The sequence below is a fragment of the Haliotis asinina genome, chromosome 9 (assembly GCF_037392515.1).
Source record: "Haliotis asinina isolate JCU_RB_2024 chromosome 9, JCU_Hal_asi_v2, whole genome shotgun sequence".
In the NCBI taxonomy this organism is placed as follows: Eukaryota; Metazoa; Mollusca; class Gastropoda; order Lepetellida; family Haliotidae; genus Haliotis; species Haliotis asinina.
In genome coordinates, this window is record NC_090288.1 from 62,280,022 (window position 1) to 62,305,830 (window position 25,809).

The following is a 25,809-nucleotide window of genomic DNA, read 5'->3' on the forward strand; positions in this document are numbered from 1 at the left end:
AGTACATTCTCTTCCTTTGGTATTTGGGAAATGAAAATATACAATGAAAATCACTTTTCAGATTTACGAATCCATAACATAGACTGCACTCAAGCAGTAGCAGTCGAGAACAATGAAGAGAAGCAGCCTAGAACATCAAAATTAATTGAATCAGATGCTAATGTCATAACTTTAGATAACTTTACCTAGGAAAACAACTCCAGAAGAGTCTCTGGGGCAGGACGCGGAAAAATTCATAAAGTAGTGTAATGTAGCCTATAGCAGCTCGCAGAACTCTGTTTAAATACATCACACGACTGAATATAGCGCACCCACCCCCACCCCCTAACCCCATTACAGTACCGTGTTATACACTTTGAACATTGTTGCACAGAGAACATACGCTTTAAGGCCAAGCGTCAGCAAGGGTAACAACAAGTATCTTCTTTTAACGTCTTTAGTTACACACGGCTGGGGACACTGTATCCACTAGACTGTACTTACAATCAAACTATGAGATTATTTGTTACTGACTGTGTTGTGTATTCATGTATTGATTATCATCACTGTGATTGCATAACCACAAGACTCCTCTTGTAACTGGTGAGATTAAACATTGAGAAAGTGGCATTACGACCTGTGGGTTGTCGCGAGCAATAATAATACGTATGTGTGATGTGCCGAAATACCAGAACTATCTGAATTTGAAAAATAGATCGATCTTTTCACAAACTGTGCCTGACCTTCGTTCAATCTGTAAGGCACGCGTGTGCGTGTGCGTCTTCGTGTTCGTGTGCGTGTGTGTTTAACTGTTAGTAATGGTGAGTGATATGTCTGATAATATATATATATGGCTAATGATCTGCGCGTGACAGACACCAGAAGCGTTTAATTAATGACATTCATATTCTGCACATCACCTCATAGCGAGCATATTTACACGCGAATACACCAGATTAGCGTCCTCTTCGTCTACCAGCAGTTTATCAAATTGAGTCATTCAGTTGCTCTGGCACTATCCATTGATACCGAACATTCCCCGTTAGACTGACGACGTCAGTCTGCACGGACTGCAGAACTCTTATCTCGGACAGTACACAGACGTTATCGCACCGTGGATTATTCAGGTCAGTTTGAAGGAAGCAGACGACATTTACCGTGAAACATGGCGGCACACCCACATCCAGCTCGGCGAGTTGTGATAGCTATGGATGGAAGCGAATACTCCGTGAGGGCATTTGAATGTGAGTACATGCTAGTCTGAATTCACCTGTTCTGTCTAGTGCTATACACATCTAGAGCAGTGGGTGTCCCGACCAGAACGTCAGTGTACACCTGCCTCGTCTACCTGTCTTCACGTGGTAATTATGTTTACGCTGTGAACTTGCTGCACGTAACAAGAGAAAGATGCACATTTGTGATGATGACACAAGGGTATCGAATTGCGGCGTGTGGTGGTGCTACCTTCAGACACCTTTACATTTATCGCGAACACCTGGTGTTATCACACATATTGACAGTCATCCATTCACAGATTAACCTTTGTTTTTTCTTTCACGAATGAATGCAGACAAGTACAAAAATATCATAGTGGTTGTACAAGTTATGCAGTCTGTTTTCCGGTTGTATTCTGGTGTTGACATTATATGTTTATGAATCATGCCCGGACTGAAATAGTTCATATTCTCTCGTGAGATTAGCCTGTAGCTGATTCAGTAGTTGACTCCCCTTTGGTGTGAGGAGGCCCCCCCATGCAGCAGTGTAGTATATATGTTGTGTATCAACATGGAACAAACATGCACTGTCTGGACCAGTCCCAGCGTTGAGGTAGTGTGTACGTTCGTGAAGATTTTGTCCCCTCGGTGGGATGCAGTACGTTTGGAATATAACACCCTACACGGGATGCAGTAATTACACCGTGTGAGGGTACTGTCAATGATACATGGTTGCAGAATATGTTTGAATGGGTAAGTGTGTTTAGCACCGCATTTAGCAATACTCCAGCGATATCATGACGGGGGCACCAGAAATCAGCTCACACATTGTACCTATGTAGGGAATAGAACCCGGGTCTTTAGTGTGAGGAACGAACGCTCTAACCACTAGTCTACGCCACCTCACGCCTCCAGATATCCTTTGAAAAACACAGGTGCAGCACAGTTGTATTTACAACAAATGAAAGAATGGACACCACCTGTAGGCTATGTCTATGCAAGAACACACACACACACACACACACACACACACACACACACACACACACACACACACACACACAAACACACACACACACACACACACACACAAACACACACACAACACACACTGTCCACTAAGTTTATTCCACTATTGGGCGGGTGAGATGTAGCTAGGCCTCGTGTAGAAGGGCACCTAGCACGTAGGGGGTACAGGCTAGCACGTAGGGGGCACAGGTCTAGTAAGAAAGGATTGCCTATGTATGGACGTACAGACATCTGTCAAGGTGCAGTATTCAGTCTCTGCTCTCTCTTTAACAATGATTGTCCTCCAGCTTGATTTGTTGTATAGCGCCTGGAACTAATGCATCAATATATCTTGTTAATATGTGGGCCACACTGCCTGTTATTTCCCAGCTTATCGATGTATTGTCTGCTCTATGAAGCATGTATGCTGATTCACAGCGAGCCTAATTGAACTGGATTCAGTCGTAACGGTTTGTAGCTTTCTGTTCGTGAAATCTCTTTTTTCCTGTCTGATGTGGAGATGGTTCGATAGTGTAGTGTGTTTATTAATCAAACGTTATGTCATACCGTGAGATCACACACCGTGACTGCGGTAATCCATAACTATATCACAAAACATTCTTTGTCTGCAATATCGACAGGAACGTTACGTAACGCTTGTAGTGAGCACTGCGGTTGAGCTGTTGCTCACTCATTATGGGTCACAATGACTTCTCTTGAAGAGTAAGGGGCGTGGGGTAGTTCGGTGGTTAAAGCGTTTTTCCGTCACACCAAGACCAGGTTCGATTACCCACATGGGTACAATGCATGAAACCTATTTCAGTGGGCCCGCTGCGATAATGCTTGAACGTTGCTTAAAGCGGCATAAAACCCAACTCACTCATTTACTTGGAGTATCTACCTGGCCTGGTTGTTTCCTGGTCTGGCAATCGGCGATACGTGAGTGACTTTGGCTTTACTCCGCTTTTAGCAATATCCCAGCAACATCACGACGGCGGACACCAGAAACGTTCTTCACACATTTTACCCATAAACAGAATCGAACGCGTCCGGATCCGAACCCGCTCAATCACTCTCACACGCAACCATGCACACAAGCACGCACTGAGCAATAATTCATTTCGTCCCACCTGACCCACATCTATGGAAGCTCAAGTTTCATATTTCCGCTGAGAAGTCCGGTTCACTTCTAATACAGCCTCAGACAAATTGATTCAAATCCAAAGTAGCCACATCGCCAACATTTTCTATGTGGTGGATGGAAACTTGTTTGGGAAAGGATGCTTAATTCTGTGGTCGATACACAATCAATATCCTGACGCCATGACACAGTGACGGGAACACAACAATAGACAAGCAGCTACACAACATGGCACAGGCGTTCCTGTCTCCTGTCGCTCATCACAGGTCTGTCACATCCTGGAAAGATCGCCATAGTACAGACAAGTGAGAGGGGCAGTGGGACAGTCAAGTAATTAAAACGTCCGATTATAACGAGGAAGACGCGGGTACGACAGCTCACATGGGTACAATGTGAGACGCCCATTTCTGGTGTCCCCTGTTTTGATATTACTGGAATATTGCGGCGTACAGTTCAATTCACGCACTCACTGACCAGAGATATATTCCCCCCTACTATCTAACCCTTTAGACAGGTTTTTCGGTTCTTCTATGCCTGAGCATGTACACAACAACGGTTTTGAACATGTTCTTTAACGCATTTGGTGTTTATTTTTTAAATAACTGTGCACCGGCTATACAAGCCCGACTTACAAAATCAATTTCCTGTATGTCCCACACTGCCAGTTGCAAGTGGAGGTGAGATGGTTTTCAGTAATAAAAAGATTTCTTTTTCGCAGCTTTGAACAACAATCCAATTATCTCCAGGCTGCTAAGCGTGTGTTTTCAACTGTATTTATTCAATCTATCGGGTTGACTTGTTTCACATGAATAAATGATTGTGTTGAAACACAGGGCAACTGTAGCTGTACAACAACTGAATGTCAGTGTTGATTACAAGCTGGCTATATGCTTGTTGTATGGAAGCTCTTTCCTGTGAAGAGCTATAGGTTCCATTAGGAGTAATAGGGGCATATTGATGGAAATAACATGATTGACAACTGCTCTTCGCTCGCGAGGTATACGTAGTGGTAAAGCAACTCAGCCAGACGAAGCTGAGACTCCACATATTGTCGTGTCCTGTTTTCTGCCTGGATGTCTCAATAAAGAGACTGATCCTGTTAAACGGGTCTAGAATATGACCAGAAGGAGTTGCAAAATGTTGTTTGTGGCTGACGGAGGCTCTGATTGACATTACGAATTGTTGTCATAGTAACACGAAAGCATGTATATTCTTCATACTAACTGTCATGATAAATTACATTGTTCTTGATATTCCATTTCCTGCTTGCGTGAAGGCACTCGTAAGGAAATGCATTTCATACTGTGTGAAGGCTGTGTCTTTAATCTATTTATAAATGCAAATCATATCTGTTTGATACCATGGAAAAAGCCAATTTTTATACGACTGTGAAATTTGGCAATGTGAAAATTGTAAAGTGATTAAATCTATTCATTTTAGAAGTTTGCCACAATAAGTTCTTTTTATAGGAAGTGTTTGGACATACATGTTATATTAAGAAATTGGGAGGGATTCCCTCTATCAAATGTCGTATGCTATGTTTTGGGGTGACCCCTTTCTTGGCAAAGAACAGAAGGTGTCAAGAATTCTCCATCAAATGTTATAGAACGAAGTCCGTGTAATCAAAACGCTTAAAAAGTGTATGCATTTCGCGGAGGCCATTTTAATTGCTCTTACTACAGCACTGTCGGAAACAGAACATTTATGTAGTTGATATTGAAGGTGTGCCATATCTGTTAAACTAAGTTCCGCCTAACCACAGCTCCAGTGGTAGAGACAGGAAACGTGAAAAAGTGACTTTACTGAAGAGAGATTAGTGCAGAAATGAGCAATGAGCAAAGCGACTTATTTGGAAGAGATCATGGCTTCATGCAAATTAGTGTGAAATAATATTGCATTATAAAGGGCACTGTTTAAATGCATACTTTAAAATTAGACTTAGTTTCATTATAAACGATAGCAGTCGTAAAAAATAGCAAATTTCATGCCACAACTAATAAGGATGTAGCTACCATGGAGTCTCGCTGTCTCGCTTCTATTTCCGACATTACTTTACGTAAAGGTCACATGCAACCAAAAAATCAAACCTAATTAAAACACATTCATCACTTATTCATGACATATAATATACATTGCTGCTTTTAAAAAAGCAAATAAACAAAGTTATAAGCGTGCAATCGCTATTCAAAAGTGCAATAATTTGTACTTACTTCCCCCGTAACGAAGCCCTCGGGAGACCGAACCCAGTCATAGCGGGTGGATATGCACTCAAGTGTAACGACGGCTTCCGATTGGCTGTTTCATTTGATGATATGCTGAGGGTTCATTGTGTGTACAGAAAGATGATCTGTTTGCTTGGCATTTTAGAAGTATAGCCAGTCACAAGAAAGTAAGATTCTTTATGGATAACAACTTCTTTTTGTGTACTTGATGCGTCGTTTCAGTATGGATTCATATACTGTTGTCAAACAAAATCATATACACTAAAAGAAGTCGTTATCCATGAAGAATGTATATAGAGATGTTGGGTTTGGAAAATACCTGTTCTCTGAATTTGCGCTCGATCCAATCAAAAATCATGTCAGTAGAGATGGTAAATTACTGCGTGGCTGGAATCTGTCATTCGTCCAAGTACAAAGCGGGACTTGAAACTGACAAGAGTTTGCACCAGTTTCCATCAGATCCAGTCATCCGAAAAAAATGAATGTAGTTTGTTTGCAACCCACAGACATAAAAACATGTCATGTGTATCACACGTGCCTAATTACATGATGTGACAGACACGGGACTCGGATGCACGAGTCATAAATCAACTTATTTTCTTTATGTCGTATAGTCTCATAGGTGTTAAGTTCAAATTGCACGTGGTCAATGATTGAAGCTGTGTACTGCATGTTGTCTTTAGCAGATAGGTAGACAGACATATAGGTGTGAATAAACCAGACACTGAGCTTTCTCTGTGACAGAGACTGCTTACCACAATCAACAAGCTTTTTTACGTAACGAGTTACTGTAGATTAATTACTTGTTAGTGTACACAACCAGGATTAGACTACTGCTCACGACCTCAGACGCTGGGCATGCATACTGTTTCAAGCTCCGCGAACCTATTCACTGCGCATGCGTTATGGACGCAGCGCAGCACAGCTGTTGAAACCAGTTTCCCTCCAGCGCTGGGGGGATTTAGCTAAACGTTTGAACTCCGATTTCGCGGGCTTTTTTATCATCGCGTTTTTTCAACTTTATAGGTTGAACTGGCATTTTTTATGATCTGTTTCGGTAAGTGCATACCGAAAGGTACCAGAATCTTCAAAGTTGTGTTTTACGTTGCATGTGACCTTTAATGTACAAGGCTGACTCTCCAAAGTAGCTTATTCTGTTATTCCCGTAACATTACCTGATATCGGTGCATCAACTCAACCACGACGAGCTGAGACTTTAAAAGGTACCACGCGCATATTCCCCTGAACTTGTGCTTGGAAATTCCTTAACATCCATGTACATCCCTTGTCTTTTTTGGTTGTTAAATTCCAAATTTTGTCTTCGTTGAGCTTTAGAACTAGGCGAGTGTTACCCCGACCCAGCCAATTTAAAGGGGCACTGATGCGGAGCAATTTCCGTGGACTGGTGTAAACTTTTGTTATTGTTTTTTTCCCGTGAGTACCCGGATGATATCCCAGAATTCGTGACTGGTTCGTGACCTCTGCTGCGCAGTCCCGTAAGCGCAATTGATAGTATGATTATAGACAGATCAACTGAGGTGAAGTCATTTGTACTTCATTACAAATGTATTATGAAAACAAATGAAACACTTTGAAGGTTAATCATCTGCCAGTGGTAGAAATGGTAAAAAACTATTAGGACGGAAAAATAACGAAGCCAATGTACGTCTCTATATTTTGTCTCATAACCCTAATTAGTTTATTGTCATATTTGTATGATTCTGAAAATTATTAAAAGAACACACGATTTGCTTATACTCATAGTAAATTTCTAACATAACAGCAACATTTATACATTGTATAGATTGCCAATGTGGATCCTATTTCACACACATACGCGATCTAGTGTGTGTTTTCTGTCATACAGATTCTGCTGAATGCTACAACAAATAAATTAAAACAAAATGCAAATAATGAATGTAAAACAGACTAATTTTATAGCAACAGTGTCAGGCTACTACCTTGTTCAGGAATGTATCCATCAATATCCACGTAAAAGAAATCGTATTCCATTCATCTGCAGCTGGTAAATCATCCTGCTCTGTGTCGCGTGTCTTACAACTGTCTCATTTGCGAAAAAGTAACACATCGTTTCACGTCTTTCGTTGGTGAAAACTAGATAAACCTCTCATTGGTCTCCCAAGATAGCACACCTGGCAACTAATTGCATGATGTCCACTATTCTAAGTAATTTAATTGACCAATATTGAGCAATCAATCAATCAACGCATGGGTGGTTAATTCTTTGAAGGGAGGATGTTGTTTTTGCACTCACACTTTACGACAGGGTGTAGTCATCTACACACACTGCCTTTTGACAAATCCGCTAGAAGATAAAAGTAATTAATCAATCAGTGTGTTATCGGTTAATCCTTTGATCGATGTTTGTTTTTGTAACTCAGCCGATAGACCCTCTTGCATCACTTACATGCACATATTACATAACATACAATACATTTGCCATTACAGACCTTAATTTATAATGTTGAGTATTTACTCCAGACAGGAGAAATGCCAAATGGGAACCTTTGTTGAGTAACCGAGTGGTGTTGCTACTAATTATACCTGCTATAAATTCATGAATTGACCATCCAGAGAATGATGACAAATAACACGTGTAGGTTTACACCATCAAACGCGAGTTACAGCAAGGAAGATGTAATCTCTGTGTCGCATGCAGCCTGAAAACACTTATGGGCCGAAACTGTTTTGAGGATACCGACGGAATTTCGTTACATAAGGAATACACACAGGCATTTGCTGTGTACTTTGGTAAATAAGTGAAATAAGGTGTTTTTTACGTAAGACAATTTTCAGATTTCTCTACCAAAGCCAAGGTCATCGTTTTTTTGTTTACGAATTCAAATAAATCAACTGTGTGTTTTATTATCATAAATAATAAACCATTGTAGCTACCATAGCTACCAAAATTTACGTATGCTATTTGCTATCACAGCTGAACCAACACTCAAAACTACCTAAATATAAAGCTTTGCAATCTTCCGTACTGAAACAAATGGCTTGCTACGTGCCTGTAGACATCATATTTTCATGTAACATGATTAAATATCGAGGTTAAAAACACAGAAATAGGATCAAATTGGATCAGTAAGTATACCATCCAAGCATCCGAAAAGAACTACACTGCTGGGATATATGGTTACGATCAGACAAGGAATACCATGAATATTTTTAAACAAATGGCATGTGATGGGCATCCGGCCTCCTGACTGTTTGAGTGAAGAAATTTTGCTAATATGGACAGGAGCCCAGTTCCTTTGTCCGTCACGGTCGAAGGAGTGGGCGCTGACCAATTTGCGGTCTGCTTTCGTAATTAGACCGTTGGCGAGAAGCATTATTCGCTCCGCATCAGTGCCCCTTTAACAGTTCGTGGTTCCTTGTTCGTGACGTCACTACCTATTTGAGATGTCGTTGGTGCAGAAGCTGTTGGAACGGTTGTCTCCACAAATAGAAAACGCTGCATGTCCGATATTTTAAAGTAAAAAGAATAATGTTGCTTCTCTTAATTGAATAATACATTCTTCTAGAAAATTCAGGTAGTTTTTGATGTCATGTCATACACGCATATCCAAATAACTCCTCGATGGGTGTGGCATATTTGCGTTCGAGGGTGTTCAAAAGTATTTAAAATATTCGTACTGTGAAAGTGTCTGCAATGACGGGTTTATGGAGCTGTCATGACGTCATCTGGCCTTGGAAGTGTATTCTGTGATGGATGAGATTCACCGATATGTAGAACGTGTGTAAAAAAGGCAACTGAAATGTCATTGTGCCATTTCCTTAAAGTGTTAGACATGACTCATGCCTAATGAAAAAATCTTGTAAGTCCTTATCTGAGTTGAGTGTTGGTAATGTGTCGTTCTTCCCTCCTTAAAGTGTGGTAATTAACTGTATGTGGATAACACAGTCGAATTGCTGTGCGTTCTCGTTATAACGAGGTTGTTGGATGATGTATGGGTGCTGTTTCACCCTGTGTAGATTTACCTGAGGACGACGTAAAAGCGTAAGGCATGCTTGTTATATCTGTCTGGATTGCCACAGAGCATATTTCCGACACAGCACGTTGGTATTCCTGGACAGATGCATCCTTAACCTCGTTAAAACACACAATATCCCTTCTTCGCACATCATATTTCTAGTGCCACTCATATAATTAACCAGTTTTGAACATAATTGTAAAACGTAAATAACTTTTCTCACGTTCCCCTGACTCTATATTTCCTGACCCTAGTGGAAACGATGTGAAGACAGTTTAATATTCCTAACCCATTTGATAAAGATATAAGAAATAAATCAACATCAACACTAAACATTACCAGATGTGCCTGGAAAACCAGTCGTCGAAACGCTTAAGGTCCCACACCGACACTATCGTACCAGTTCATCCCTATGGAAGAACCATTTGCTTTCTGTTTCATATTTGGCCACGGTCATAAAATCTGTACTTCTTTTTCCCGTCAGTTTCTAAGTATTTTCGATGACTGACCGCCAGGCCTGATGTGTCGACCATTCATCAGTGGGCTTTGAGCAATACATTTAGGTTCCCCATGAAAATGGGTAGATACAGTTCATGTATCAAGTTGCACATTATCTATTTGGGCATCAAGGCAACATGTAAAGACTCGCCCGAGTGCCCTTTGATACTTCAAGATCTCCTTCAGTTCTTGGCCAGAATAGATACATTTTTATTACCAATTACCTCGACTATCCTGAATGATATCACCCACTTGCAGAGGCTTGAGTTTCAGGTAATTCAATGCCCTCAAACATCGTTCTTTCGTATAGTACCATGTATTAAAGGGTAAGGTATGTTGAATGTACAATTTTGTTTCTGGAAACAGTTTTCCACGGTAACCGAAGTAAATGCAACATTTTCATCGGCTGAAGAACGCCTGTGGTATTCTGCGTGAAAACGTTTGCAATCAGTTGCGTAATAACTGAACAAAATATTGCTTAACTCTGTAACTGAGAATTTTAAAAATACGTTCGTGCCTGGTGTTGATATATAGTTCAGAAGAGGGGTGGTCAGCTAGTTACAGTGTTTGCTCGTCTTGTACTTGGCACATGTTTGCTGTTCCACGTATGTGCAGCCTTCGTGCCCTCAACACCTGCTTTCTGATTCCAAAGTACAGTGATAAATAATGACACAAATCGTAACCAGAGTTCCCAACACGAAATGAGTTCGTTGTACGCCGCTTTCCTTGCTTTTATACCCACCTTTGAATGATTGGAGTAAAATGTACGAGCTCACGTGATCTACCCTACAGCTCCAACGGCAGTAGTTAGGGAGAATATATACCATTCAAGAAACGTAGGGAATATTCCATTTAGCGATCATACCCCGAGCTAATGCCAATGCATATGAGAAGCGGTGATATATATCCAAACATTTCCAAAGGGAATGAACTAAATTGTCACATTTTCCCTTAATTTCTCTTCATGATCTGTTTCCTCTTTGGCTTCGTCATTTGCATTTCATCAGACGTGTAAATCCAATACCCCCTACTTTGTATAGCATACGGCATTGTATAAAGTAATCCTGAACTGCAGGGCAAGAAAACGTAGAAGGTATGTTTGATGGTAGGGTGAAAAGGATTGTCGGGATGAATTGTAAACGGATATTATAGTTTTGAGCATGAAGTTGTTGGCATTTAACACCTATTGCCATCTTATCAACAATCTGATAACATTTGTTAGTTTTGTAGGTAATCCATTTTTGATGAGTATATGTTCTCTTGACCGACATTGTAAACCAAAAGTTACTGTGTTCTGTAATCTGATTGGTTGAATAACATGATTAAATGGTATTAGATTCCCGAAAACTGAAAGACTATTCACCGCGTATTGACACGTAAACAATTGTTTTGTTGTGTCATCAACAGTGGTGACGTCATTCAAATCATATTGTGACGTAAAGTTAGAATGACGTCACAAATGAGCAACTCCAGATGCTACCATGAGAACCAGCTGAAACGGCCAGCTGATGACACTTCACTGCTGTGTCCGTATTCGATGTAAACGAGTGCAGACACTAAAACCCCTTTGGTTTACTTTTGTGTTTACAATGTCGATAAACATCATGTGTTGGCCAATTTCCGGGTGTTGTTGAGTATTTGAAGCACGGGAATATTTCATTTGAAACCTCCCGCTGACGCCGTCGGTTCCAAATGCATTCAGGTGCTTCAAATACTCAATAACACCCGGAAATTGGCCAACACATGATGTTTATCTCCTAAATGTGTACCAGTGATACTATCTTATAACGACAGTAAAGTCTCGAATCAGTGAGTGAATTAATATTTAACGTCATACCGTCAACATTTCAGCCATATCGTGACGAGGATGAATGGATGAATGGGACGATGCTGATGGATCATCAGTTGACAATATGTATATATAGACACACACACACACACACACACACACACGCACGCACACACACACACGCACGCACGCACACACACACACACGCACACACACATACACACAGACACACAGAGTTCGTATCAGGGAGATTCCAGTTGTATCATGGCAGTAGAAGAAAACTCCAAGTTCCGAATAACCAAAGTTATCACCCTACTCAAATATGACTCGGGGTCCTGATACATAAACGACATAGAATTCAAAGTCATTGTCATAGGCGTCTCTGTGCATTTCGGTTCCTACGATGACAACTCCTCCCTGACAAATTAATATAGGATGAAAATTATCTTCCAACTGACAGACCCCCATTTGACAGACAGGCGATTGGCAGACACTGAACAGGAAGGTTAACGGCTTCAGGTATAACGGAACAGCCCACTGTCACGTGATTGAGTAGGATGAGCCTGTAACAGGTTCGTTACTGAGAAGTAACTTCTTCACTTCTCAAAATTGTTTTTATGTAGTATCAATTACTGTCTAATATAGAAACAGGTCTACCACTCAGAGGTTTGATTGTCTTTTTGACTAAAACATATTTTATTCATTCAAGGAAAGGGTTGGGCACAACTTACGAAAGCCCTCTCCCATTCAAGGAAGTAATGAAAAACATTCTCACATCCATAGCCATATTGATACGATGCGGCACTTTTTTCATATTTATTCAAAATAAATCACATTTAAGCGAACTCATTAATCTTCTGTGGAAAACATTTAACTTCCTTAGTCCATATGTATACTGTTTAGTTTCACAATTTCTTTCACGTAGATATAAGATTTATGTAATGCAACAGCCATTTCTAACAAGTAAGGGAATATTATTCCACACTTCAACTGTTGGTGAGTCTTGTACGTGACTGGCTGAAATTATTGGAGTTTCTAAACTCACATAGCTTGTCTGGTTGCCTGCTACAGGTGGGAGTAAATCCTGAAGAAAAGCTTGTGTTGTTTGTTTAGTGTCCAGTCATTTTAGAAGTCTTTTTCACGAGAGGGATAAACCCAACTGCTTATGGAAATCAACTGTTTTTATATTACAGCAAGATCCTTCAAAGAAAGCAATTTAGCTTCAGTTTCTGTCTTGTGTTATTATTGGGACTATTCTATTATAATGTGTAGGTAACAGGTAGCAACTTATCTGTTCATTGAACCGTAAATCCTGTTGTTCTAAGACGCCTGCGAACTGCCTGTCGGCGTAATGGGGGGGGGGGGGGGACACCAGGATGGACAGCCGTAAGGTTAAACCATGTTCGCAAACATGTAATTGCATAATACCATCTTTTTACCAGCGAATGTAGAGATGGCAGATGCTGTGACGGACGTATATGAAAATCAAAATACGAAAACGAACACAGTTAATCGGTCAAGAGGACTTCTTTTTAGGTATATATTTGACTTTAAAACGTCGCTTGTATTTCTGAATGTCAACATAATGTAAGGTAAATCACAACATAACAAAGTCTGATGTAATTGAGGAGGGTTTAAACAGTGATTATTCCAAAATCAACGTGAAATCATGTTATATGACGAGAGACAACTTGAAGTTGTGAGCTTTTTGTCTCTTAAAACAGGACATGAATTTTGAAATGCGCCACTAATCACACAGTTTTATGCACTAATTCCACTGCTTGCTTTGCTGAGCTACAGTGTAAACTCAACTTTACCGTTTTTTATTCTCTCTTTAGAAATTTGGGTCTTTTTCTGACATTTAATTCACGACACACTTCAGTCAGTCGCGTTAACATATATACATTTGGGAACTGATAACAGATTACAGCTTTCACTCACTTACAAAATGGTAAAACTCAGTATCGAAAAATGCGACTACATTCAAGGCAAAGTATGCAGTGTTGATTCAAGCAAGCGAGAGAACAACCACAAATCAATTTGCAGAATCCATCTAAACAGATCCTAATCGAGAGCCTATAACAGTCACTTGACACTTGCCAGCCTCGAGGACGGTTTGGTGGGCGTAATTCAATAAATTATACATCGGCTGACACTGCCTCAGTGGACGTAGGTCGCTGACCGTGTAGTCGAGGTCAACGGGGAGTGAAGAATATACCAGCAGTCCATGTACTTGGCAGAAAATGTTCATATATTACCATGCTCCATCCATCATGAGACGACGACAGTCTGTAGTTAGTGGTCCGTCAACATCCCATGTGGCATTCAGGTTTATACCAGGGTTGTTATTTCTTCTACTAGTGGCATGTATGTATGTATCTTGAAGGAGAAAAGAACGTGTGTAGAAAGTGGTAACTTTTTGCAATTTTCTTTTCGACAAGTTTTCACCGCTGCTTTCACTTTCAAGTCTGTCCATGCAGATGGTTTCCATCTGAATAATTTTTGTCTAGGAGGTTGCATATAATACTAGAAATTATGCACTTTAATCTGATTATTTGCTAGTGTTTGACCAGTGTGTACGTGTGTGCTTGTTTACGCCAAGGTTGACAATACTCTACCATGACGTTTAGTATTCGAACCTGGCGAAGCAAGTCATAGGTATTGGGAACGTGATACATTCCACATGCGCGTTTGTTGAAAGTCGCGCGTGCTGAACGTGAAGCGAACGTTGATATGTTATAAAGAGTATTCACTACCAAGGTAGGCATACTCAACAAAGATGTAACGACACAGATCGTAATAGAGAGACGCATGAAATGTGGCGCTCGGAGCTACGTGTCCACGGATGCGGACTGTGCCATCGCGTATTCCTCTGTTTCCGTTGCGAACCTGTAAATCACCATCAGTCATCCCTCTGTTTACAGGGTACGTGGCTAAATGACAATTGACAATCATCAGCAGTTATTCCTCTGTTTACAGGGTACATGTCTGTACTCTAAATGACAAATGACAATCACCATGAGTTATTTCTCTGTTTACAGGGTACGTGTCTATACTCTAAATGACAAATGACAATCACCATGAGTTATGTCTCTGTTTACAGGGTACGTGGCCAACCTCCACACAACTAATGACGAGTACGAAGCAGTGATTGGCTACTGTCCGGAGTACGGACACTTCCTGCACTCTTCACGTGAGTAGATATCTACATGACACTGTAACCAATGATAGATTACAACTCCCATATGTATCCGTGTACTGGCCATGGGGCACTCAGTGTAATAAATCTCCTATCGCTATCACATATATCTCCACTCGTTAAAATTCAAATGAGACAATATTCCTACAACATACTGTAACCAATGAGGGAATACAACCAATGTGGGAATACAACCAATGTGGGAATACAACCAATGTGGGAATACAACCAATGAGGGAATACAACTCTCATAGTGTTCTGGTTATGGGGAAGTCAGTGTAATAAATCGCCTATCGCTATCATATCTGGTCAAATTTCAAATGAGACAATACTCCCATCTCTGCCGCGTTACGACATGTTCATATTGCACTCTCCATAGTGAGTGATGACGTGATCACAACAAACTAACCATCTCACAGTGTATCAACTCACAACAATGACATATTCTCAGTACATGCATATTAACGTTTTAATGACTGTGTTGATAATTAAACCTGTTGAAGCGATATGTTTGAACATCGCTGGCTTCAGTGTTGCGAACAATATGGCGTTATTACCACATATTATGAACACTGCAACCTGAAGAAGAAGCTGACTGTCGTGGAAAGTCTCTGTCGGGATTATGGATGCTCTCCTTCACCTGCAATGCTGCAAATGAATACTATGTATAATAACCTACTCGAAACGGTTAACCTATCCTTGCTGCTGTATATGTGTGTTGCTGATAAGCAAAAGGCCCCAAACTCTGTGGTTTCTATTCAACCACACGGTGGATTCGGGAGGGGATCAAGTATAACTCTCCCATTATTCCATTCCTCTCGCAAATCCGACATCTTGCTGTAAGAGAAAGGCAGAAGGGAACGTATTCTGGTTCAGGCAAAGTGAGAGAAACTACCTAAGAGCTATCTCCTGACATTAAGTCTAATCTAAGATCAAACAACTCTTCAAGTTTAGCATTTTGTCTGACTCTGTTATTGTCATGTAATGAGAGCTGTAGTCCTTCTACATGTGCCAGAGCGGAGTGGAATGTACGGATCTGCAGATCGCGGATCGTGACACAAGTGCGACTCTCATGCCGCGCGCAGAACATTTAACAGAACATTATAACACGACAAAAACCAAACGTAAATATCATGACATTCCATCAGTTCGCCGTGATGGCACACACCTGATATAACTGTGTTTTCTGGGTACTCATGTCTTCGTGAATGCAACATGAGTTTGCAAACACCGGCTAGCTAATTCCACATCGTTTCCAAAGACATTATTGTTAGTGTTCCTTACTTACCACCCACTCTTCACAAACAGCGAGATTACATTTGCACCAAGCACAAGCAAAACAATGGTCCCCATGGTATCTGCCCAGTTGTAGTCAAATGTTTGATATTAGTTACATATGGGGCCTCATGTCTATCGTACAGGTCTGGAACTAGTATTGTCACAGGTATAATTCCTCCAGGGATTCGAACCCAAACTCTCCGATCGGACCACCTGCCCAACAACACACAAAAACAGCGACCTAAGGGACTCAGCCAGCACGGCTACCACACTTACAACCTGTAGTCTAGCTGGCCCCTTCCCATACATGAAGAGAGCATTTTTTTGCAAGTGATAGTGAAGCAATGCCTGCTGTGGGCGAACACCATGAAGAATTCTTCAATACAAGTGGGATCTATCTAATGCAGTCCAGGTTCTGGAAATTAATCAGCAGACACTCCTTGAACGCATTCCATACTAGCCAGGGGGACCCAGAAGGAAAATGCAAGACCATATACTGTTTTAATGATGCAGCGGTAATGTAACTGAGATTCCGATAATTTAACGCCTGATACATAGTAACCAAAGAGATAGTGCATTCGCATCAGACAGGAATTTCCAGTTAAGTTTCATATTTCAGTGTATACCAAGTGCATTTGCTAAAAACACATAAAGACTAGTGAAAAACAGAGTTTTAAGCATGGATGCATACCACACTATGGCAAGCCGCACTTAAAGTTCAGTTCGTAAGGTGTTTACGGCTCATTAATGTTTCTCCATAGCAACAGTTACAACACTGCCGCTGAATAGTCGGATATGTCTGGATGCTGGATGATTTCGTGTTATGAACTGGTCCATGTTTATTTTATTCGCGCTCAAACGAACATTCAGCTGTGTGCATTTCATTTCAGATCTTGCTTTTCTGCTTATTTTTACGCATTTGAAAATATAACTTACTGGAAAAAAATGTACAGTTTTTTTGTTATTTATTTGGGTTGATAACCCACGTAAACTGAAAATGGCGATTTCGTGATTGAAATATTTCCTGGTGAAGATGTAGACGTATGTTCAGAAGAGGCAGAACCAGCGCGTGTTCAGAGTGATTGAACAAATATCGGCAATTTGAAAAAATATCAGAAGTATATATACTGATAGAAATACCAGTATGAAAAGCAAAATCCATGTCTAAATTATACAGGTGCATATATCCTACCATGCTGTGTTTTTATACCTATCACTACATGCACAATTATGTCACAAGATGCCTACGACATTTATTACCCATGTGGTCAACGTATGGGTAGTTGCATACTAATCTCGTACGTCACACGAGTGTCATATCGCGTTGACCTGTGCCGTAACTACTTGACCTGAGATGCTAACGATTTGATTGGATAACCGATGACCTCCCAATACGTCACGTTGGAACGGAACTACTTTTTCATTCATAACAAACACGCGAATTATTCATTGTATATGCATTGTGGGAATGTAAACATTACGAACGTTGCCGTGTCACTATTTAATTGTGTGTCTCAGACATTATAGCCGTTGAAAAAACATAAACGCAAGGTTTCCACCAGTGATGTTAGTCGAATGAAGCAACTGGAAACCAAGAAACGGGGTGCTACGGAGTGGTGTACTGTGGGAGGCTGTTTGAGGCGATGACAACTGGCATGCATCGTGACGTGACATAATTACAGTGTGGCGTCATGCAAAAGATGTACTACAGTACGAAATACTTCTGCAACATCTTTATGAAACCAGTTTCAGTTTAAAACCCCAAATATAGCAACAAATACATTAATTAATGCATGTAAGTCGTGGGTAATAAATAAACTATCACACTCGGCCTCATTACATACGGATTATACCAAACGAGTGTCATTCGTATAGTACCTGGCCGCGAGAAAGGGACCTCGTATAGTATTCTCTATTTATGCAACGGACGTGTACAGGAAGGTGGTAGTGGTTTGGTATTAAACTCAGATGTTGAGGTGACAAGTGGAGACGGAGACAAAATGTCGCGAAGGGAATTCGAAACTGAACTTTGTTGTGAACCATAAAGTGGTAATTATAAATTAAATTTTGAAATTAGCACATGACCAAATATGATCAAAGAATAATCAATGAAAACATTCAAAGGCGTTGTTTAAGGTTTGATCACTCCCCTGTGTCTTACACATAGTTACAGCCAGTTTTCTAAAAAAGGTCATCTAGATCGATTAAGGTACCTTTTTAACCGAATAAGAATCTGTCAATTAACGAGCAGATTTCGTAAGAGCTATCAGAGTAGGTTAAATCATCTGGTAGCTCTGGAAAGATATTTTTTTAAAAACGTTTTCTGATGGTGATGGTGTTTTGTGCGGAGCTGGGATTGGTGTGTTACTGTCCTTGGATAAAAATACTGAATTAACTAATCATGATTTATACTTTACAACTGAGGGTCTGTGTACACATGTACATGTAACATAACGTTACTAAGTCTGCTGGAAAACGCTTGCATTGTGAACTTGAGTAAGTTCAAACCTGCCATTTTCGCGACAAAACACCAGGATAACTCTATATGACGCTTCCTGCTCCACCATCACTCGACATTTGACAAGACAGCATAGGTTTTATCACTTCTAGCTGCTGACTGTGACTTAACATGTATTAATGACTGCCCTCACTGCCACATTACACCATCGAGTACAGGCAATGGTTACCATAGAGAGGGCAAATACCGATAAACAGATATATAATGTTTAGACATCGCATCGTGTCATTTACAACCATGCACCCCTGCTGCTGTGTTCAGCATTCGCTGTAAGCCTGCCTGCATCAGTTCTTGTTAATGTGTAATTTGAAGGAATTATTGATCACCCGCCCCATTAACTAAATTATTCACGGTTTATCTCAGTTTCACACGCCTAATATTCACTATACAGCCCTTTCTTTTACAAGCATAATCTGCTTGATTGTATGGGTTTCCTCAGACAAGACCCAGTGGTTAAAGAGTTTGCTTGTCACGTCGAAGACCCGTGCTAGATTCTCCACATGAGACACTGTACATCATTCATTCCCAATTCTGCTGTCTCAGTAAACGATATCACGAGTGGTATCAGCGAGTGGGAGGATGAGTGCGGTAGTGGTGGTGGTACAGGTCGATGTGACCCGTGAAGGTCCCGGGGTAGAATAGGCCTTGAGCAACCTATGCTTGTCATAAGAGGTGACTAACGGGATCGGGTGGTCAGGCTCGCTGAGTTGGTTGACGCATGTCATCGGTTCCCAATTGCCCAGATCGATGCTTATGCTGTTGATCACTGGATTGTCTGGTCCAGAGTCTATTATTTACAGACCGCCGAGTGCGGGGTGATACTAAACTCAGTCACTCACTCACTCACTCACTCAGTCACAGTCAGTGTGGCGGTACAGGTGATGATTCACAGAAGGGAAATGCTAACACGAAGACATAAATAATCACTGTTTAGCTGTTAACGGGATAATATCGAATTCCATATGATTTGACTCTAGGCATCGTGACATGCCCTTGAAGAGATGTCACTTTACAAATTCAATATCGTGTATGTCCACCATTGCCGAACAAATCAAGCTTGACAACGACGACGCACAGACGACACTAAGCGATTGAAGAGAGCCTGTAGGCTTACTGGGGAATGTTGTTCCATGTCTTGTCCAAATTCAGATAATGTCAATTGCTGATTCTGGGCTTGACGCAAATGTCTCTTCATTTCATCCCAATCGTGCTCGATAGGGGACAGATCCGGAGAAACAGCTGGCCACGGCAGTACCGGAACGTCACAAGACGATCGACAAGTGGGCAGGCATTATCTTGCTGAAGCGCGAACGTACGTCTCTGTCACTGAATGAACGGCTGCACATAATACTCATTGATCTCATCACTGTATTGTAGACTTGTCCGATTACCATTGACAATGACAAATTGTGTCCGGCCATACCATGTGACGATATCCTATAACATAACGCTTGCGCAATCACAATGTCCACGTTGAGCAACAGACGTACAGCTTACCGTTCCTTGCCCTGACATCGAGCTGTCCAAATAAAGACTCGTCTGTGAAAAAACATCACGTCTGCTGTACGGTAGATGCTGACTTCACCAGGCAAGACGTGTCTGTCGATGAAGTTGGGGCAAAATTGGACGTATCGCAGGCCTTCGTGGTCGGTCGGATGTTTAGCACACTCCGTCGGCACAGCACAGTCCTGAAACTGACTGGGTGTAAGCCGGGAATGACCCTGGAAGTCTGAAACCGACGTCTTGGATGGGTCAGCCGATTGTCGTTCTTTCTGACATGCTGTGTGGACGGCCTCTCTCTACGCGTATGCATAGTAACTTTTTTCGGTACAGTAAGTGTATTTCAAAAAGTTCTTCATATTCTCTCATATTTGCTGGACATCACAATACTGAATTATTTGTTGTTAATATTCAGAGAACAAAGATTGAATATTGGAAAGAAACAATTTGTTGGCATAGACAAGATCGAGTTGTTTGTAACCACCAGGAAATACTTGAGGACGTGTATAAACTGGTTCTGGGAGGGTTTCTGTTATCATGCATGTGTTTGGACGTCAACGTAAGTCGTAATGTAATGAAACGCATGTATTGTGATAAAGGAGTTCAAGTCGATCTACTGTATCGTGAATGTCGTATTGTGGCACAATACTAATACCACCATAGCTACTAACCACTATAATGACAGAGAGGGAGGTCATTGTGAGAGACAATGTGGGCGGTGATGCTGGCTAATGGTTGTTGGTGGTGAGTGATTAGTAATGCCCATCCAAACGCTGACATGACCACATTGTGCCTGAACGCATCGGGACAGCGACTGTAATCAGATGTTCGGGCAGCGTTGACTCCTATGGTCTATGTAATCCGCAGCCATATCTGCTGGCCGCCGCTCTGTACAACGATGTAAGACTTACGAGCATAAGATGATTATGTACTAGCAAGATATTTTCATTCCGGGTTGACATACGTTGACCAATGTCCACCATGACGGACTCGGCTTGTGTCCTCCTAATCCCAAAGGATGTAAGCTCCTTACATCAAGCTGGTATTCTGTGATTCAAATCAAACATTCCTATTTCTAGGCATCACACAGGATAGGTTCACTAACGATTTTCTTGTTCAATTTTCAGTATTTTCATTCCACACAGACGCCACGGAAATTGCCGAACAGTTCCGGAAGGAGGAGGAGCACATACAGAGCATCTGCGCGAGTCTGAATACCTGTCTGGAGGAGTCTGGGGTAGGCGGGTCAGATAGATCAGATAGAATACCTGTCTGGAGGAGTGTGGGGTAGGCGGGATTGATAGATCAGATAGAATACCTGTCTGGAGGAGTCTGGGGTAGGCGGGTCAGATAGATCAGATAGAATACCTGTCTGGAGGAGCGTGGGGTAGGCGGGATTGATAGATCAGATAGAATACCTGTCTGGAGGAGTGTGGGGTAGGCGGAATTGATAGATCAGATAGAACACCTGTCTGGAGGAGTGTGGGGTAGGCGGGATTGATAGATCAGATAGAATATCTGTCTGGAGGAGTGTGGGGTAGGCGGGTCAGATAGATCAGACAGAACACCTGTCTGGAGGAGTGTGGGGTAGGCGGGATTGATAGTTCAGATAGAATACCTGTCTGGAGGAGTGTGGGGTAGGCGGATCAGGTAGATGCGACTGTTTTCCAAGTGCTCTTATCAGATTGAGGGATGGTGGGGTAACCTCCTGGTGAAGCGTTCGATCGTCACGCCGAAGACCCGGGTTCGATTCCCAACGTGGGTACAATGTGTGATGTGAAGCCTATTTCGGGGGTTCCCCGCTGATATTGCTGGAATATTGCTGGAATATTGCTGGAATATTGCTGGAATGTTGCTGGAATATTGCTAAAAGGCGGCGTAAAACCATACTCGCGCTTTCTAAAATCGTTCAGGGATAATAAAAATTACAAATATATGTTTGGTTATTGAGAATCATTTGAGATCTATGACTCTTGTCTTGGATAGCCCGTTCATATTGCTGGGTGCCGATCACGGACCTGTCGTGGTAAAGTGACATAACGTTTGACTTTAAGTTATTTAATATGGTTTCATGTTTATTGAACTTATGTCGCCACGTGCGTGTACTAGTCCTGACTAATGCCGGTTTTAAAGTGGCCATCGACTGAGACACCATGCTGCAGATTAACACAGATATCCACTAAGACACATTAACTGTATTCCGCTCCGACTAGTTACTGTAATAGCCACCAGACATTGTGAAAACCTTCGCTTTTCTAAATGAGGCTGCACCAAACACAGATCCATTTCCCAACATATTCACGTTTCACGATGAACCGAACTGTGCCTTTGTCCTTCAGGTTCATGGGCGAGTGGTGAGGCTGGCAGACAAAAGTCCCGGGAACGCCATTGTGCGTCTGGCGGCGGAGGAGGAAGCTGAGTGTATCGTGACGGGTACCCGGGGACACAGCAAGCTGAGACAGACGTTGCTTGGCAGCGTCAGTCAGTATATCTTGCATCACGCGCACATTCCCGTATTTGTTTGCAAAGACAAGAAGGGAAAATAGATGATGAACATTTGGATTGCATTACATATAAACTGGGGACCGTCATGCCATCGTGGCTATATACGAGTCACGTCTCTCATTTACAAGACAACAGAGAATACCGTTATGTTTATGAAATTAATTATTTATATATATCATGTATGTTGTGTGTATTTTACTTGTGTAGATATCACCACTCACCTTTGACTATTTTCTGAGAAAGTGTCTGAACTCACGACTTCCACATTTTGAAAAGATATATACATTCTGGTAGTGTACACAAACTGAATCAACTACAACTTGTCCGCCAGTTCCGTCTAGTGGACAGAACATCTGTCTCGAGAGCCTCATTAAGTCCCAACTAGTATTTTTCCCGAATTTTTTTCCGGAACCGCTTTGATATGATTTTATTAAATCTCTGACTATACCTAAAACTGTTAACAGTCAAATACAAATATAACCATGTATTTATTGGCTGAGCAGCTATACTCCTCCGTCAGATAACACCCGTGAACAACCGTGATTGGAATTATTGATCTTCGGTACCCTATGCTTGTTGTAAGAGACGAATAACGTGATCAGGTAGGTGGTCAGGGTTGCTGACTTGGTTGACACATGTCATCGTATCATAACTGCGTAAATCGATGCTTGTGCTGTTGATCACATTATTCTCTGAACTCTGTGATTTATAAGCCCCTTCATGTAGCAGGAATATTGCTGAGGGCGACGTAAAACTAAACTCACTCACCCCATCAGGTAACAGTAAATATCAGCTCCGCTTTGTTTTACAGATATGTTGTTATTGTTGTTTGTTACGGTCTAGAGATTCACGACTATGTGCTGTCCTCTTCATATGTATATAATAAATATTTTCTCAATTTTAACATTTTGTTTTGTGAATACGTGGATAATCATTGCATGGTTCGCGACGTTTAGAATGGTCATCAGGTGGATTTTACAGACGCTTCACACAGATGTCCAAGATCTGTCACACCCGCCTGTACATGATTCAGCTATGATAGTGCTACAGTCCATAGCCAACTCATTCCAAGTTCGCTGAGATACAATGATTACAAAACTGCGTGTCTAACCAGGACCAACCATATTGTAGCCTATACCAAGCTGACAATTATCTTGTAACAACGTCCCCATATCTCTCTCACCTGCCTACTCTTAACGGAAACAAACACTGCCTTCGATTATCGCATCAAGTGCTTCTGTTTCTTCTCGAGTCAGGTCAAGTTGGTAAAATATATGGTACAAATACTAAATGATACACTGTAGGCACTTTGGTGGGATATTGGTTTTAACATTGAGTAAAGATTTGTTAGTATATTCCACGAGTTAAGTTAAAGTTGTGTATCGGACAGTGGCTAGTGGGCTGACGATCGCCGGTATGATGGTGCCTGGCAGTTGACTGTTGACATCTGTGTAATTGTACAAGAAGATCTCCAATAAAGCATTGTGGACTCATGGACAGACTCCGGCATGTGAAGAGACTGAGAACTCACAACACATGCAAGGTATTCCAGCAGCATCCGACTTTCAGTAATTGTTCTGTGTTTCCAGTTGTCCCACGCTACAGGGAAGTGTCCGATAAGTGTTTGTGCATTATATTACGTCTACCCTGGAGAGTCAGCTACTCGCTCTACCGCTACTCGCTCAGTCAGGAAATTTCAGAAAATTGTTTCAATTCAAAATTTTGCTGGTGAACATAGCCCCCTCCCCACTCCCACTCCCATCCCCACCCCCCAGACACAAACGCAAATCCAAGTGTATCATTTGCACAGACACCACTACAAATGTACCCGCTGTAGGTTTATATCATCTCAATGCTGCCATCACCCCATCATGCAGTTAGTTCTCAACACCACCCTGAAATGCGTTAAGGACGTGGGTCACGACTCATCCAAAAAAGGTACGTTTGACTGTGAATGTCACGAGTGTACTATGAGCAAAACCTTGTTCACACATGGACCTTGACCTCCAGGGTTTGGTAGTTAAACTGCGGTCACGCGTCACGCTCGGGAGGTCCTGATACAAACACCGTGTGCCAAGGAGGCGTCGTACCATAACGAGGTCAGGGTTAGGTGATCGGTATCCAAGTCACTAACACGACCTCTCGCCAAATGGATGACCGAGTTCTTTTCACCTCTTTGATTCATCATCAGTTTCATGAATAAGTGAAAGACTTAATGCCAGAAAGATATGCATACCAACTGACACCTTTATCTCCACAAAACGACTTTAATAAAATACATTAAGTATTTTGGACATATCTTTCATTTTTAGACCTGAATGTGTGAAGTTACTGTGGTTTTGTGGTGCTATTGCAAGACTGACACCCATCTACAGGCTGTTCGACTTCTTTGCTGGGATACACATTTATTCAGACTAAAGTTCTCCCTCACCCACTAGCCTACAATGCAAGAATAGTTTTACGGTGTGTATATTTGTATTTAAGGAAACTGACATTGACGGAACTGTTCTTCGTGAAACCACCAGTGTTATGGGATGTTATAGGTGTCAGTCACTGGTACGTAGTATTGTAGTTCCCCGGCGCAATCACGGGAAGGACGCAGTGTCGGGATTGTCAGTGTCCGGACTCTCAAGGTTTCACTGTAGGTATTCAGCATATCTAATACATTCAAAAGAAGACCTGCAAATAGGAAAACGTCTCCGAGCTGCTCACGCCATCGTCGAAACACACATATGTGCTTTTTGTTGTTGAACGTCAACATATGCCACTCACAAGCCGTCAGTCTGTGTATAATTGAGTCTGGACCAGACAATCCAGTGATTGACACGAAGCGAGCGTGACCAGTCAGTTCATGTCAATGATTAACTCTCCAGATATTTGTCTGACAACTGTAATGATATTAACATTCCACATTTAAACCCCTTGGCGTCACATTACGTGGTTATTGGGGTAGGGTGTGA

General features: G+C 41.6%; 1 protein-coding gene across 1 annotated transcript; it reads left to right on the top strand.

Annotated features, from left to right (window-relative positions):
- Nucleotides 1–911: 911 nt before the first annotated feature.
- Nucleotides 912–23,753, top strand: LOC137296208 (TRAP-T-associated universal stress protein TeaD-like). Its single transcript, XM_067827942.1, has 4 exons — nucleotides 912–1,223; nucleotides 14,953–15,042; nucleotides 21,472–21,581; nucleotides 22,684–23,753. Exons 1-4 carry the CDS (start codon nucleotides 1,145–1,147, stop codon nucleotides 22,888–22,890), a joined length of 486 nt encoding a protein of 161 aa, XP_067684043.1. The 5' UTR covers nucleotides 912–1,144; the 3' UTR covers nucleotides 22,891–23,753.
- The last annotated feature ends 2,056 nt before the right edge of the window (nucleotides 23,754–25,809 follow it).